The sequence below is a fragment of the Stegostoma tigrinum genome, chromosome 29 (genome assembly GCF_030684315.1).
Source record: "Stegostoma tigrinum isolate sSteTig4 chromosome 29, sSteTig4.hap1, whole genome shotgun sequence".
NCBI classification, from domain to species: Eukaryota; Metazoa; Chordata; class Chondrichthyes; order Orectolobiformes; family Stegostomatidae; genus Stegostoma; species Stegostoma tigrinum.
In genome coordinates, this window is record NC_081382.1 from 5,213,580 (window position 1) to 5,232,067 (window position 18,488).

The 18,488-nt window shown below is 45.0% G+C and overlaps 1 protein-coding gene across 1 annotated transcript in view; it reads right to left on the bottom strand.

Moving 5' to 3' along the window:
• LOC125465404 (B box and SPRY domain-containing protein) overlaps positions 1 to 16,545 on the bottom strand; it is a 43,167-nt gene extending 26,622 nt beyond the window's left edge. The window contains exon 1 of the mRNA XM_048558862.2: positions 15,677 to 16,545. Coding sequence (XP_048414819.1) covers positions 15,677 to 15,970 — 294 coding nt within the window. The 5' untranslated portion in view covers positions 15,971 to 16,545. The remainder of the gene's footprint in view (positions 1 to 15,676) is intronic.
• Between the last annotated feature and the right edge of the window lie 1,943 nt (positions 16,546 to 18,488).

The following is an 18,488-nucleotide window of genomic DNA, read 5'->3' on the forward strand; positions in this document are numbered from 1 at the left end:
TGTGTGTGTGTGTGTGTGTATGTGTGTGTGGGTATATGTGTGTGTGTGTGTGTGTGTGTGTGTATGTGTGTGTGGGTATGGGTGTGTGTGTGTGGGTATGTGTTGTTGTGTGGGTGTGTGTGTGTGTGTGTGTGTTTGTGTGTGGGTGTGTGTCTGTGTGTGGGTATGTGTGTGAGTCTCTGTGTCTGTGTCTGTGTGTGGATATGTGTCTGTGTGTGGGTACGTGTGTGTGTGTGGGTGTGGGTAGGTGTGGGTATGTTTGTGTCTGTGTGTGTGTGTGGGTATGTGTTGTTGTGTGGGTATGTGTGTGTGTGTATGTGTGGGTGTGGGTATGTGTCTGTGTGTGTGTGTATGTGTGTGTTTGTATGTGTGTGTGTGTGGGTATGTGTCTGTGTGTGGGTTTGTGTCTGTGTGTGGGTTTGTGTCTGTGTGTGGGTTTGTGTGTGTGAGTGTGGGTAAATGTGTGTGTGTGTGGGTATATGTGTGTGTGTGTGGGTATATGTGTGTGTGTGTGGGTATATGTGTGTGTGTGTGTGTGTGTGTATGTGTGTGTGGGTATGGGTGTGTGTGTGTGTGGGTATGTGTGTGTGTGGGTATGTGTGTGTGTGTGTGGGTGGGTATGTGTCTGTGTGTGGGTATGTGTATGTGTGTGTGTGAGTGTGTGGGTATGTGTGTGTGTGGGTGGGTATGTCTGTGTGTGGGTATGTGTGTGTGTGTGGGTATGTGTCTGTGTGGGTATGTGTCTGTGTGTGGGTTTGTGTGTGTGGGTATATGTGTGTGTGTGTGGGTGTGTGTCTGTGTGTGGGTATGGGTGTGTGTGTGTCTGTGTGTGGGTGTGTGTGTCTGTGTGTGGGTATGTGCATGTGTGTGTGTGTGTGTATGGGTGTGTGTGGGTGGGTATGTGTGTGTGTGGGTATATGTCTGTGTGTGTGTGGGTATGTGTGTGTGTGGGTATGTGTGTGGGTGTGTGTGGGTGGGTGGGTGTCTGTGTGTGGGTCTGTGTCTGTGTGTGGATCTGTGTCTGTGTGTGGGTCTGTGTATGTGTGTGTGTGTGTGTGTGGGTATGTGTGTGTGTATGTGTGGGTGTGTGTGTCTGTGTGGGTGTGTATGTGTGTGTGTGTCTGTGTGTGGGTCGGTGTGTGTGTGTGTGGGTATGTGTGTCTGTGTGTGTGTGAGTATGTGTGTCTGTGTGTGTGTGAGTATGTGTGGGGGTCGGTGTGTGTGTGTGGGTATGTGTGTCTGTGTATGTGGGTCTGTGTGTGTGTGGGTCACTGTGTGTGGGTCTGTGTGTGTGTGTGTGTGTGTGTGTGGGGGTGTGTGTGTGTGTGTGGGTATGTGTCTGGGTATGTGTCTGTGTCTGTGTGTGTATGTGTCTGTGTGTGGGTGTGGGTATGTGTGTGTGTGTCTGTGGGTATGTGGGTATGTGTGTGTGTTTGGGGGTGTGTGTGTGTGTGTGTGTGTTTTTTTGTGCAACTCTGTTGAAGCTTTCTGTTGTGGAGTGTGAGACACCAAAATGATCATCATGACCTCCTGAGTTGATTGCACGAATTAAAATTCAGCTACTATAATCAGGGATTGTAAAAAATTCCACTTTGGTACAGGAATGCAGGGTGCTACCGTGGCTTTTCAAAGCGGAATATGATACCAAACTGATCGCCATGATTTCCTACATTGATGAGGCCGATGAATTCCTGTCTGATCAAAGATGCTAATAGCTAAAGCAGCTAAAATGCTAAAACAGGTGGATGAGGGTAAAGCAGTTGATGTGATGTACATGGGTTTTAGTAAAGCATTTGATAAGGTTCCCCACAGTAGGCTATTGCAGAAAATACAGAGGCATGGGATTGAGGGTGACTTAGCGGTTTGGATCAGAAAATGACTAGCTATAAGAAGACAGAAGGTGGTGGTTGATGGAAAATGTTCATCCTGGAGGTGAGTTACTAGTGGTGTACCGCAAGGATCTGTTTTGGGGCCACTGCTATTTGTCATTTTTATAAATGATCTGGATGAGGGCGTAGAAGGATGGGTTAGTAAATTTGCGGATGACACTAAAGTCGGTGGAGTTGTGGATAGCGCAGAAGGATGCTGCAGGTTACAGAGGGACATAGATAAGCTGCAGAGATGGGCTGAGAGGTGGCAATTGGAGTTTAATGCAGATATGTGTGAGGTGATTCACTTTGGAAGGAGTAACAGGAATACAGAGTACTGGGCTAATGGTAAGATTCTTAGTAGCCTGGATAAACAGAGAGATCTCGGTGTCCATGTACATAGATCCCTGAAAGTTGCCACCCAGGCTGATAGGGTTGTTAAGAATGCGTACAGTGTTTTATTGGTAGAGGGATTGAGTTTCGGAGCCATGAGGTCATGTTGCAGCTGTACAAAACTCTGGTGCGGCCGCACTCGGAGTATTGTGTACAGTTCTGGTCACCACATTATAGGAAAGATGCGGAAGCATTAGAAAGGGTGTGCAGAAGATTTACCAGGATGTTGCCTGGTATGGAGGGAAGGTCTTATGAGGAAAGGCTGAGGGACTTCAGACTGTTTTCGTTAGAGAGAACAAGGTTAAGAGGTGACTTAATAGAGACATACAGGATGATCAGAGGATTAGCTGGGTGGACAGTGAGAGCCTTTTTCCTCAGATGGAGATGGCAAGCACGAGGGGACATGGCTTTACATTGAGGAGTGATAGATATAGGACAGATGTCAGAGGTAGGTTCTTTACTCAGAGAATAGTAAGGGCGTGGAATGCCGTGTCTGCAACAGTAGTAGATCGCCAAGTTTAAGGGCATTTAAATGGTCATTGGATAAGCATATGGATAATAATGGAATAGTGTAGGTTAGATGGGCTTCAGTTTGATTTCACAGGTGGCGCAACATCGAGGGCCGAAGGGCCTGTACTGTGCTGTAGTGTTCTATTAGCTATTAGCTCTCATTTAATGGAAAAGTTAATACCACATCTTTGGCCCAATGGAGTCTAGTAAACCTCTGAACTGTCTTCAAAACATTTAGATTAGATTCCCCACAGTGTGGAAACAGGCCCTTCGGCCCAACAAGTTTAGGCCGCCCCTTGAAGCATCCCACCCAGACCCATCCCCCATAACCCACACACCCCTGAACACTACGGGCAATTTAGCCTGTACTGTGCTGTAATGTTCTATGTTCTATGTTCTATGAAACCCACGCAGACACGGGGAGAATGTGCAAACTCATCACAGGCAGTTGCCTGAGGCTGGAATTGAACCCAGGTCCCTGGCGCTGAGAGGCTGCAGTGCTAACCACTGAGCCACTGTGCTGCCCTAAACATCCTTCCTTAAGCATGTTGATCACTGTTCTATTTAGTTCTCAAGATATAATGTCATCAGCATAACCTCACTACTTTTGGATTCAAATTCCCTTGTTGCAACAGATGATAATGTTTTATGAGCTTTCCTACTTATTTTCTGTGCCAGCATGTGAGCGTTCTGTCATTCATTCACAACACTGAGATCCCTCCTTGTTATTGTTCTTGCCAAAATGGTCAATTTCATATTTTCTCACAGCATTGTCCATTTGCTGCATCTTTGCCCACTCACTTAACCTACCCATATCTTTTGGTAATGTCTTTATGTGTTATTTACAACCTATTTTCTAGCTGGTAGCAGGTTTTACATTCTCAACACTCTCTGGGTAAGGAACTTTCTCTTGAATTCCCCACTGGATTTACTAGTGATTGTCTTATGTCCATGGCTCCTAGTGTTGATCTCCCCCAACAAGTGGGTAACGTCTTCCCTACAATCGACTCTATTGAACCCCTCTGTTAAAGTTAAAGGTCTCAAACAGGTCACCTCTCAGCCTCCTCTTTTCTCCTTCTGGTTTCTGGCCTATTTTGTGTCGTGCAGTAGAGGTTGTGGCAGTGGTCTGAGTCATAAAGTGCCAACACGAAGTAATACTGGATACAGCATAGCTCTCTTGGCTGCCTGATACTTGCTCAACTCCCACATATTCAGCTTAGTCTGCGGGCAGGTAAACACTGGGCATTGAGGAACCAGCAGCCTGGGAGTACAACTCGACGGTGAGTTCAGATGGAATCGTTGAATCTTGCAGGAAAGCCACAGAAAGCAGCACAGATTGGTCCTTGACTGACAGAAGGAAGGAAATGACGAGTGAGAACACTCTGGTTGTCAAATGAACTTATTGTGTATATTCATAACTTTTCAGCCCACTAAAAACGAAGGCTAAGGGGGAGTGAGTGTATAATGTTAAATTGCAACAAACAAAGCAGTAAAAATGCAGCTGGTGAACTGAAAAGTGATGAAACTGTCATGAAGGTTCAGTTTCCTTTCACAGATGCTCCCTGACCAGCTGAACTTTTCCAACTTTTTTTTATTCTTAGTTCAGATTTCCAGCTTCCACAATATTTTGTTTTTGTATTCAGGTTTAATTTTAACTTTGGTCTCTGGCAGATGATCACAAATTACCATGGGTTATAGACAGCATCCCGTTTGTTTCCCTAGTGAAGTTAACTGGACAAGATAGTGAGCTAAGATATAAAACAGGGAGCCTCCTTCATGGTCACATTGCCTGTTGATAAATGGTCAGGTTACCCCCTATGCCATGGAGCCCATTCATGGAGAAATTGAGGAGACTTGTTTCAAGCAAGCCAAAAGCTGGAAGGTGAGGGAGGAAAGGGTCAACTCGTGAAATCGCTCTGGAACCTGAACATTCAGCTCCATGATGCATGTCTGGGTACAGAAGAAAATCATAACATTTCTTTGTGTGTGAGAGAGGCAGAGAAATGACGCAAGATTAAATGAAACAGAGAAAAATCATTTGGCTCAAATTTGTCCAAGGCTCATCCTTCTCCTGATCTCTGTCACAACCCTCTTACAACACACTGAGATAGCTACGTTCTTCCAATTCTGGCCTCTTGCACATTCTCAACTTTAATCAATCAATTATGAGCAGCCATGCCTTCAGCTGCCTTGCTCCTAAATTTTGGAATTCCCTTCCTAATCTTTGATTATTTTTAAGACATTCCTTAAAATCTAGTTCTTTCCACCAAACCCTTCAGTGCCATTCCTAGTCTCTTCCTAAATGGCCCAGCGCTAAATTTTGTTTGATATCACTGCAGTGAAGTACTTTGGCTTATTTTACTTGTTCAAGGTGCTATATTATAGAATCCCTACAGTGTGGAAAGAGACCTTTTGTCCCATTGAGCCTGAACCAACCCTCCAAACAGCATCCCGCCCAGACCCAGTCCCTTGTCCTATCACCGTAACCCCAGATTTATCATGGCTAATCTACCTAACCTACATATCCCTAGTCACTACGGGCAATTTAGCATGGCTAATCTAGCCAACCCTCACATCTTTGGACTGCGGAAGGAAACCAGAGCACCCGGAGGAAACCCACGCAGACACAGGGAGAATGTGCAAACACCCACAGTCAGTCGCCCGAGGGTGGAATCAAACCCAGGTCTCTGGCGCTGTGAGGCAGCAGTGCTGACCACTCACGCTGCCTTAAATATAAAAACACATTGTTGTGAAAGAGACAGTATTATTCAGTGCTGCAACTAACAGCATTCCTGATTATAATCAGGCCTTTAATACACATTCTGTAGTGGATTATATTCATACCACATCCCTGTCTTGAAATGTTCTTTTGAAACAACAGAACAAACAACAACACTTCTATGTCATTCTATACAGTTTGATCATCTTAGACGAATTAGTCTCCATGCCTTGTGCAGGGAGTAAAGTCGAACAACAGCTACAGCTGACTGACCAACCAGCAGAAGCCACCTATGTTCAATGATGGCCAGTAGTCATGGGGAGAGAACAAAAGTGTTTCTAGCTTCAAAAGGAAAAAAAAACTCTTCTGATAACACTGAGTAGACTCTGGGCAGGGTTACAAAGAGAAGTAATTGGGAAATTGCAGTAAATTGAAGACACTGGACATGCAAGCAGAAGTGAGGGGAACAGCAACAGTTAACAACTGAAGCAGAATTATATTCAATGTCAAATCTAGTGAGACAACTGCACCACAATAAATCCCACAGCTCTGCATTTTATTGTAGAGTCAGAACTGAACGATCATGAAATGTATTTTTAAAAACTATTCAATATAGATTTTTCTTTTAGGAAAAATATGAAAGAAACAGAAAAGATATTCCAAACAGACGGAGACGTTGAATTACAAGCAGTACAAGAGGAGTTAGTTGAATGGTTTGTATATATTCTTTCTATATGTTTTATGTTCCTGAGCACGTGTGTTTTGGATGTAAATATCTTTACAGTTTAAAGGTAGGGTGTGGTAGAGAGCTTGACCTTGTGCAATTGTGTCAAATAAAAAAAATCATTTTATATCTCTCCTCATTATTATTCACATTGAAGTCGATGTCACACTGCAAAAGGGGCCACCTCTCATTATAACCTGTGTCATTGACTACACTTCAAAATAGTTCACTTTTTATGACCAACTTTGCCAGATGTGATACCCAATACATAAACAGAAGTCTGACCTTCCTTCCGTTGTTTTGAGTACTTTGAGCTAAGGTGTGTGGCAAGAAAATGTTTCTATGGTGAAAATATATTGTACCAGGGAGAGCCCGAGTTTACGCTGCTAGACCCAGTGTTGAGGATAACATTATCTCATTCACATGGATGTGAGTGGGAGGCAGGACGGTGAAGATTCTACTCAAGCTACTGATTAACTAGATCAATCTACAGTTTGCTTTTCTCAGATTTTACCTCAGCATGTGTCTAAACTGAATAAGTGTACCGGCACACAATGAACTAAGGTTTTGGAGTGGATCTGTAGCTCGGGTTGTGGGTGTGAAGGTTGGTTGGCTTGCCGAGCTGGTTTCTTGTTCTGCAGACGTTGCGTTACGGTGCTGGGTAACATCCTCAGTGCAGCCTCTGTTGAAGCGTCGGTGTGTTTTCCCCCCTGGTTTTTAAACTCTGGGGTCCGTTGAGATGGATTGCCTCACTTCCGGGCTTCCTTCATAGTGGAATGTATATGAGGTTGAGTTCAATGTATTTATTAATAGCCTGCTTCGTGGAGTGCCATGCTTCTAGGAATTCTCGTGCCCGTCTCTATCTAGTCTGTCCCACGATTTTGGTGCTGTCCCAGTCGAAGCTGTGGTTCTCCTTTTCCATGTGGACTGTGATTGAGTTGAGACACAACAAATGCTGACTCATCTCAACACGACCAATACTCACTCATCTCAATTCACATGGACAAGGAGAACCACGACTTCGACTGGGACAACAGCCATGTTCCAGTGAACCACAGCACCGCTTCTGTGACTTACGAATTCCAGCACGTTTAATGTGTTAAAAGACTCAATTCATTGGGACTTGTTGACACATAGCTTTAGGCATACATCAGTTCACCTTCAAACAGCAGGGTTACATAGGAATCTTTAAGATTTTCCCATTTAGTTGCTGTAGCTCTGGGTTATCCTTGTATTGCCTGATCAGTGAACGGAAGGAAATCTCAGAAAACAAAACCCACCATTACCCAGTCTGGTCTCAATATGACTCCACTTTTGGAGCTTGTGTAAGGTTAATTGTTAATGCTATGTAATGGGATTTAGCAACACATCCATAATTTAAAAACATCTCTACAGAAGGTCCAATGTCACCTTGGGAACTTCAGAAACAGGAGCATGTCATTTAGCCCTCAAGTCTGATTTAAATATTTAATTCGATCATGGCAGGTGTGCACTGAGAAGATAATAAATAGGAGCAAGTCTGGTCATTTAGCTGTTGAGACTGTTCCTCCATTCATTATGATCGCAGTTGATCATCTGCCTGAACTCCACTTATCTAACTGCATCCTTTGATTCACTGAAAATTTTGAATTTACTTCAAGAGACTGGAGTATACAAGTATTGAAGTCTTGCTAGAACTGTACAGGGCATTGGTGAAAACACACCTCAACTTCCACAGCTGAAATGTCTAATACTAGGAGGAATGTATTTAAGGTTGGGGGGAAAGTTCAAAGGAAATATATGGGGCAAGATTTTTGTACAGAGTAGTAGGTGCCTAGAACACACTGCCAAGGGTAGTGGCGGAAGCAAATACGATAAGGACATTTAAGGGGCTTTTAGATAAGCACATGAATATGCAAGGACTGGAGTGATATGGACCATAGCCCGACTGAAGGGATTAGTTTGATTTCGCATCATGTTTGGCACAACATTGTGGGTCGGACGGCCCACTCCTATGCTGTACAGTTCTATGTTCTATGTTCAAGGCAAGTATATCCTTCCATAGATATAGAGGCCAAAGCACAGTACTCCTGGTAGAGTATCAACAAAGCCCTATACAATAGTAGCAACATTCTGAGGCTTCCATTGACTTAACATTTAATTGAACCAACAATGTAAATACTGTGGCTACAAAAGCAGAACACAGGCTAGAAATTCAGCAGTAAATAATTCATCTTATGAATCCACAAAGCCTGTCCACAATCAGTTCCCCACTTGGCTGGATAAGTGCAGCTCCATCAATACTCGGGTAACTTGATACCATAAGGGACAAAACAACTTTCTTGATTGACACCCCATCTACCACCATCAACACTCACGCCATCCACCACCAACACTCCGTAGCAGCAGCGTGTACTATTTACAAGATGTACTGCAGTATTTCACCAAGGTTCCTCAGACAGCATCATCCAAACCCACAACCACTTCAATGTAGAAGGACAAGGGCAGCAGATACAGGGGAACGCCAACCCCTCACAAGTTCCCTTCCAATCCACTCACCATCCTCACTTATATCATTGTTCCTTCAGTGTCGCTAGGTCAAAATGCTGCAAGTCCCTCCCCAAAAGGCACTGTGGGTCTACCTATAGTACATGGACTCCAGAAGTTCAAGAAGGCAGCTCTCAACAGCAAGAGGGGATGGGGCAATAAACGTTGGCCTAGCCAGCAATGCCCATATCCCATGAATTTCTTTGCAAAAATCCTTCATGAACTCCAATAATCCCCCTGCAATAAAGGCTAGGAAAGCACTTACCTTTCCAACTGTTTGCTGTATCTACAGCTGTGTTTAATTGTATTTCTTACTCAAATACACCAAAGTTCTTCTGAATATCAACATTTAAAAGTTTAGTATCTTTTTTTTAAAAAAAATTGTTTTTCTAGTTCTTGGACTCCAGAGTGAATCCACTTCACCACATGAAACTCCAATGCTACCTTGTTGCCTACTCACTAAACTTTGGTATATCTCTCTAGATATCTCTGTGCCCTCTGCATTGCTTACATTTCCACTTAGTTTTATATCAGTAGCAAACTGAGATACATTACTGTTTACCTTTGTCTAAATTATTACCAAAAATTGTAAATAATTGAAGTTATGAGCTGCAGCAGTTCATGAACGCAGCTTACCACAATTTTCTCAAGGACAGCTAGAAATGGACGACAAATACTGTTTCAGCCAGCAATACCCTCATCTCATGAATGAATGAAAATCATCTCAGCACTGATCCTTGTAGCATTTCACTGATCACAGCCTACCAACTTGGAAAATGCCTTTATCTTACTCTCTACTTCCTGTCATTAACCAATTGTTTAATAATATATTATTATTACTAATATATTGTTAATATATTACCCCACCTCCACGAGATCAAGCATTTGCTAATCAACCATTTCTATTGACAACAAACGCATTTAAGAAATCTAGGTGTTCTACACCTATTGCCTGCCCTTTATCTACCTATTAGTTATCTAAAAAAACCTGTAAGAAATTTGTCAAACTATGTTGACTCTTTTGGATCATGTTATGATTTTCTTACTGTATTGTTAAAACTCAGAATCACTACTGTGTATTTACAGGCCATTTGGCCCATCAAGTCCACACCAACGCTCCGAAGATTATCCCACTCCACCACCCCATAACCCTGCAATGCTCATGGCTAACCCACCTAACCTGCGCACCCCGGATGCTATGGGCAATTTTAGCATGACCAATCCACCCAAGCTGCACATCTTTGGAGCGCCTGGAGGAAAACCATACAGACAGTGGGAGAAATGCAAACACCACACAGACAGTTACAGAAAGCTGGAATCAAATCCAGGTCCCTGGTCTTGTTAGGCAGCAGTGCTAATCACTGAGCTACTGTACCACCACAAACTTCCTTAACGATAGATACCAGTGGCTTTGTAATTGCTGATGTATTTCCAACCTGCAGGGATCAATCTAGAATATTGCAAATTTTGAAATAATAATTGCATAGACTTGAGGAGCAGTTGTAACCACTCAGATGATGTAATCTGTGCCATCATGCATAAAGGCATGGAAAATATTCAGGCTTGAGTTAATAAGTGGCAAGTCATGGTCACACCACATAAGTTCCAGGCAATAAGTGTCTCCAACAACAAAAATAAACCTAACCACTTTCTCTGTCACTCAATAGCACTGAATACCCTATAATCAATAGTCTCGGGTTACCACTGATCAGAAGTTTAACAAGACTAGCCATACACTGTGGGTACAAGAGCAGGTCAGAGGGAGAAAATTCTGCTGAGTAGTTCACTTCCTAACTCCTCAAAGCCTCTCCACTCTGTACAAGATGCACATCAAGAGTGAGATGGAATACTCTCTACTCATCTGGATGGTTGGCAGCTCGAGAAAAACACTCAAGACAATTGCCCCATCCGGGATAAAGCAGCCATCTTGATTTGCACCCCATTCACCTTTTTAAACCTTTACTCCCTACAACACCCACACACAATGGCAGCAGTCTGCACCATTTCAAGATGTAATGCAGCGACTCTTTGAGTTTCCTCTGACAATACATTAAGAAACATGCAACCTTTACCACTTAGACAGAAAGGAGAAGCAGACAAGTCACACACTATCCTGACTTCTGGCTGGGAAATATACCCCTGCTCCTTCACATTCCCTGGGACATGAACCCAGTGAGATTGCAAAAGCAGCAATGAGATCATTAGTCTGAGCATTTGCTTTAGTTAGCTCATTTTGTTTAGCCTGGACAAGATAAACTCTATTTCCCATCGGTAGTAAATGGTTAACCCATTAAAGGTACAAAATAAACCACCCAAATATACGGGGTTAATGGGAACTGCAGATGCTGGAGAATCCGAGATAACAAAGTGTGGATGAACACAGCAGGCCAGCCCAGCTCATCCCCTCCCCCACTGCATCCCAAAACCAGCTCAGCCTGTCCCCGCCTCCCTAACCTGTCTTTCTCTCACCCATCCCTTCCTCCCACTCCAAGCCACACCTCCATTTCCTACCTACTAACCTCATCCCGCCTCCTTGACCTGTCCGTCTTCCCTGGACTGACCTATCCCCTCGCTACCTCCCCACCCATACTCTCCTCTCTACCTATCTTCTTTTCTCTCCATCTTCGGTCCGTCTCCCCCTCTCTCCCTATTTATTCCAGAACCCTCTCCCCATTCCCCTCTCTGATGAAGGGTCTAGGCCCGAAATGACTGTATCGGCGCCGCCTCTTGCTCCCCAGAGGAGCTCGAGCAGTTCATCCACTTCACCAACACCTTCCACCCCAACCTTCAGTTCACCTGGGCCATCTCCAGCACATCCCTCACCTTCCTGGACCTCTCAGTCTCCATCTCAGGCAACCAGCTTGTAACTGATGTCCATTTCAAGCCCACCGACTCCCACAGCTACCTAGAATACACCTCCTCCCACCCACCCTCCTGCAAAAATTCCATCCCCTATTCCCTATTCCTCTGCCTCCGCCGCATCTGCTCCCACGATAAGACATTCCACTCCCGCACATCCCAGATGTCCAAGTTCTTTAAGGACCGCAACTTTCCCCCCATGGTGATCGAGAACGCCCTTGACCGCGTCTCCCGCATTTCCCGCGACACATCCCTCACACCCCGCCCCCGCCACAACCGCCCTAAGAGGATCCCCCTCGTTCTCACACACCACCCTACCAACCTCCGGATACAACGCATTATCCTCCGACACTTCCGCCATTTACAATCCGACCCCACCACCCAAGACATTTTTCCATCCCCTCCCCTGTCTGCTTTCCGGAGAGACCACTCTCTCCGTGACTCCCTTGTTCGCTCCACACTGCCCTCCAACCCCACCACACCCGGCACCTTCCCCTGCAACCGCAGGAAATGCTACACTTGTCCCCACACCTCCTCCCTCACCCCTATCCCAGGCCCCAAGATGACATTCCACATTAAGCAGAGGTTCACCTGCACATCTGCCAATGTGGTATACTGCATCCACTGTACCCGGTGCGGCTTCCTCTACATTGGGGAAACCAAGCGGAGGCTTGGGGACCGCTTTGCAGAACACCTCCGCTCAGTTCGCAACAAACAACTGCACCTCCCAGTCGCAAACCATTTCCACTCCCCCTCCCATTCTCTTGATGACATGTCCATCATGGGCCTCCTGCACTGCCACAATGATGCCACCCGAAGGTTGCAGGAACAGCAACTCATATTCCGCCTGGGAACCCTGCAGCCATATGGTATCAATGTGGACTTCACCAGTTTCAAAATCTCCCCTTCCCCTACTGCATCCCTAAACCAGCCCAGTTCATCCCCTCCCCCCACTGCACCACACAACCAGCCCAGCTCTTCCCCCCCACCCACTGCATCCCAAAACCAGTCCAACCTGTCTCTGCCTCCCTAACCGGTTCTTCCTCTCACCCATCCCTTCCTCCCACCCCAAGCCGCACTCCCCGCTACCTACTAACCTCATCCCACCTCCTTGACCTGTCCGTCTTCCCTGGACTGACCTATCCCCTCCCTACCTCCCCACCTACACTCTCTCCACCTATCTTCTTTACTCTCCATCTTCGGTCCGCCTCCCCCTCTCTCCCTATTTATTCCAGTTCCCTCCCCCCATCCCCCTCTCTGATGAAGGGTCTAGGCCCGAAACGTCAGCTTTTGTGCTCCCGAGATGCTGCTTGGCCTGCTGTGTTCATCCAGCCTCACATTTTATTATCTAGGCCCGAAACGTCAGCTTTTGTGCTCCTGAGATGCTGCAGGGCCTGCTGTGTTCATCCAGCCTCACACTTTATTACCCAAATATATGGAGTAGTTCAGGAGAAGGTCCACCACTTCCATATAATTGCAAATTCTTGTTCTTTTTCTTTCTCTTTATTAGAGGAACCATACAATAAACTGAAGTTTGATAATGAAGGTACAATCATTAGCAACTCTGTGCAAGGTTTGATTTGAATGAACGTATTGTTTAGAAAGGGGCAGTGACCCTCTCCATCTCGTATACTGCATACCACCAGCATCATGCGGAGACCTGAGGCCAGGCTGAAGGAGGACAACAGGAGAGAAAGAAGCATAGCATTAGCAAGCAAGGGCTCCATGGACTGTTAGTCATACTCCCAATGACTCCAATTGGATAGGAATTGTGTGTTACAGGACTGATCCCTTACTAGATTGGAAACCCACAGGCACGTACCCCTCGCCTTCCTGAACCTGTTAATGGAACATTAATGGTCTCTGAGACATTTATAAAGTAATACAGCATGGAAACAGACTCTTAAATCCAACCATTCCATGCTGACCATAATTCCAAATTAAACTAGTCTCACCTGCCACATTTGGACCATATCCCTCCAAATATTTCTTATTCATGTATTTATCCAAATATCCAAATATGGTAGGAGACAGAGGGCTGTTTTTTGGACGGTAGGCCTGTGGCCAGTGGTGCTCCACATGGTTTGGTGCTGGGTCCACTTTTATTTGTCATTTATATAAACAATTTGAATGAGAATTTAGGAAGTATGGTTAGTAAGTTTGTGGATGAGACCAAAATTGGCATTATAATGGACAGTGAAGGTTATCTAAGAGAACAATGAGATTTTGATCAGCTAGGTCAAATGGACTGAAGTGTGGCAGATGGAGTTTAGATAAATGAGAAGCGTTGCATTTTGGTAAGACAAGTAAGGATGGGACTTACACAGTTAATGGTAGGGCCCTGAGGAGTGCTGTCGAATAAAGAGATCTAATGGTTTAGATACATAGTTCCTCAAAAGTGGCATCACAAGAAGACAGGGTGGTGAAGGCATTTGGCACAGTTACCTTCATTGCTCAGACCATTGGGTATAGGAGCTGGGAGATCATGTTGAGGATGTACAGGACATTGGTGAAGTCCCTTTTGGAGTAATATGTACAGTTCTGTTCACGCTGCTATAGGAAGGATATTATTAAATTGGAAAGGGTGCAGAAAAGATTTACAAGAATGTTACTAGAACTGGAGGGTTTGAGTAATAAGGAAAGCCTAGTTAGGCTGGAGCATAGGAGGTTGAGGGGTAACCTTACAGAAGTTTATAAAATCATGACGGGCATTGATAAAGTGACTAGCAAAGTCTTTTCCCTAAGGTGGGGGAGTTCAAAACTTGGGGGCATATTTTTAAGGTAAGATGAGAAAGATTTAAAAGGGACCTGAGAGGCAACTTTTTCCACACAGAAGGTGGTTCATAGGTGGAGTGAGCTGCCAGAGGAAGTGGTGGATACAGGTGCAGTTACAACATCTAAATGACATTTGGACAGATACATGAATAGTAAAGGTTTTTAGAGGGATATGGGCCAAATACAGACAAATGTGTCTAGTTTAGTTTGGGAAACCTGGGTGGCATGAGTGAGTTCGACAGAAGGATCTGTTTGTGCTTTATGACTCTATTTATCCAGTGCTCTTCACAACTACTGGACATGTCAAAACATTTTACAGCCAATCAAGAGCTTTTTAAAGTGTGGTCACTGTTGTAATGTAGGAAGTGCAGCAGTCAATTTGTGCACAACAAACTCCCATAAACAGCAATATGATAAGGACAAAACAATCCATCTTTGTGATGTTCTCTGAGGGATAGATATTAGCCAAGACACTGGGAACCTATCCCCTCTTTTCCTCTGAAACAGTGCCATGGGAATGTTTACATTCACCCAAATAGGCTTATGGGGGTCTTGGTTTAACACCTCAGCTAACAGATGCCATCTCTGACAGTGCAGCTCTCCTTCCTTACTGCTCAAGAGCGTCAGCCTTGAATGTTTTTGCTTGTAACTCAAATGCAAAAGAACTAAAAGAACCAGGCCGACATCAAGGACTGGGGGATGACCTGACAGACCTTTAATATTATGAAGTTTTAATTTGGTAGAAAAGGTTTCTTCTTGGCAGTGGGACACCAGGACGAGGAATGACAAATATTAGCCAATTGCTGCTAAATTTTATGGAATATAAATAATAGTAGGGGCTGATGGACTGAATAGCCTGGATCTGTAAATGTCAGGCATCACTCTTGCTTGTCGGGACATCGGTTTAGGGATTGGAATATTATCCCAGCACCAGGGAGAGGGCAGCCTTCATGATATTCCACAACCACCAAGAGGTTAACAACATCACTGGGAACCTTCTTCTGACGATTCAGTGCCACTCTCCAGATCCTTCCACTACAGCCTCATCCTACTGCGGGTCCCTGGTCAGGGTCAGCCTAAAACACATCCTGGTACAGCCTCAATTTACCTCGAATGCCCTAGGTACCATTACCCCCAAACGCCCCCATCTCCCAGTTGCACTGATATCCCTGTACATCTGAGGTTGAACCCCTTGCCTGCTGGGTGAGAGGACTCCCCTTCACGTTGAACTCCTCGCCTGATGCCCTCGTTGACCCTGCGCCAGCCCGGACCTCTCGCCCACCCACCCCCTCTCTCACTCACCCGCATGCGGTCCGCCGCCTCCACGATGCTGGCTCCCATGTGGTTACTGCAGGGTCCCGGGATGGCACAGCCAGCACACACTACCCTGCCCTCAGTCAGGCAGTACCAGCCGGGCTGACCGCGGTGCACAGGGCACTCCCCGCAGTCAGGCGCCGGGGAGGTGGAGAGCTGGTTGTCAGGCCGCCGGCAGGTGCATGGGGACCGGCTCGCCTCCCCTTCCTCCCCCCGGCAGCAGCTCGGGCAGGCTGGGGCCGGCTGTGCGGGCTCAGAGTCCCTGCTCTCCATCTGGGACATGGACAGCGAGGAGCCTGGCGGCCGGTTCCAGGTGAATGCGGAAATACAGATCCATTCAAAGGTCAGCGGGTGTAGGAAGAGCAGCAAAAGTAGCAGTGCAGGAAATACAGGAGATGCAGAGGCAACTGTGTTCACCAAACCCAACCTTCTTAATGTATTCGTCAAAAAACGTTTAATTTTTTAAAATGTCTTAGAAACGACATTTGCAAACTGCAAGACACAGAGGGCAACAAACTAATGGGCGATATGTGCCACATGCTCTTAAAGCAAGGAAGCATGTCAACTTTTACTCTGGTAGAGGAGAGCCAGTCTTGTACGTGAACATTTCGCGGTCAACTGAAACGCTGCATGTATTGGTAGACCATGAAGCAATTGCATTTCTATAGCGCCGTTCAGCATGTAAAGTTTTCCATGTTGTTTGTAAACAGCCACGAATAGTATAAACATCCTGTCATTCACTGGTCTGCCTCCTCATATCACCACAACAGCTACAGTGGTAACTTAACCATCTCGTGAAATGTCTTTGGTATCTGAAACATCTTTCTCAAATGCCTGGCCTAGGAAAATGGCACCCGGAAGCTGGGGATTCTGGTTTGAGACGTACTTCGGCGGGTCAGGGGTGGGACAAGAGGAAGAGATGAATTTAGTTACTGGTGTTATTCTCTTCGTTCGTCAGCCTAGGTGTGTGTGTGTGTGTGCGCGCTTTTTTAAAAACAATTCCTTTCCTTTTTGAAACAAACTGTGGTGTGTTCTCTCCAAAACTTCTGTCTGTGAAATCCAAATTTTGAATGACGGTGCAAACTCTCTTCATGGTCAAAAGTATAGTTTATTCATGCATTCCAATTCAGGGATTGATTGCCACAATGCAGACACACTCAAGCATATAGGGGAGAAAAAGTCAGAAAGGAGAGAAAGGTTACAATTAGTAATAATTTTAAAATTCAAAGTTATGAGCATTACTTCACGATTTTTTTTAAACTTAAGTCCAGAAGTCCATGGCTAGTCAAGGTTCTTTTTCATTGGCTCATCTTACAGAATCACTATAATAAACTATATGGCGATTTTGATGTGAAACTTGAACTATTATGCTATAGACTTTTTACAGCTACAATATTATGAATAAAGTACATTTTTAAAGAAAAGACATCGAGGACTTTGGCAACTCACATATGCTCACTAGGAACTCATGCCCCAAAAGCAAAGTCATGAAAAGAGATGGTCACAGCACAGAGACAGATCCTAAAAAAGTCCTCAGAAGGTACAATACTTTGCTGGCCTACAACATAGCCACTGCAAATTACGTGACACCAGCTGACCACAAATTCTGGAAAATTCCAATCAGTGTGACCAGGACACGGTTTACATTACTCTCCTGGAATGTCACAGCCTTGCATTGTGTGGACCACAAGACCAGGAATTTAGATGCCTCTTGTTAGTTCTGAACAAAACCAGTGGGGGTGCTACTGAGCCAAGGGCAATATTTATCTCATATGCCAATAGCCGTCATGGTCAGGCAGACAGAAACTACCTTATTAACTAAAGTAACTTTCTAGGCATCCTATCACATGAACAGTTCACCATTTCTGGATAGTTATACTCTAGCAAAGCCCAGTGTATTGTTAACATCATTGCCTGCAAGATTCTTGATAGAACCCAGGCTCAGGGAGGCCTACCTTTTGTCGCAAACTCTCTGAAACCTGGTTTCTGGAAGCAATCCTACATTCACCTGAAAAAAATGGACGCAGAACACAGCTACAGCTCTAAACCACCATTAGAAGTGATTCTGCAAGATCAGCCAACAGAAAGGTACCTTCATTGGTCATAGACTTCTGGACTTAAGTTTAAAAAGAAACGTGAATTAATGCTCACAACTTTGAGCTTTTAAAGTATCTTTCATAGAGTTGATAGCCATTCAGCAGCAGTAGATGTTTATCTTGCATGAGGTATAACAGCCTGCTGAGCACAGGCACTTTAATACAGAGCTGCTCAGAATGGATCACTGCACCTCTTTATCAGCAGAGTGAAACTCCGAGCATGAAAGGAAGAAGGACACTTTTCACCAAGCTGGGTGTGCTGCTTGTTTCAAAGTTCTGGCGATGACACACACTATCAAATGCTTAGGAAACCATCCAACAGAATCCATCATCTCCTTTCCCTGCAGGGCAACTGGGACATTACATGGTGATCAATGCCTGATGGAGGTCTGGTCAACATTGTTTTTACTGCATAAACCTCCATACGAGGGAAAGGTGCTACAGCGTGGCCCAGCTGCTTGGAGCATTCCATGGTAATTTGGCTGGACCTATTCTTCCCAACATCAGCACAGACTGAACTTCGACACCTGGTGACACACCAAGCGTTTATGCACAGCTCGACAGAGCCACTCATAAAGGTGGTCATCACAATGGGACAGACCTCAGAGTTGCTTTCCATCCTTTATCTAGCACACTGTACATTGTAACTCTGCCGGGACAGTCTATTTGTCATCTGCAGATAAAGCAGGTGGTGGCTTGGGTGA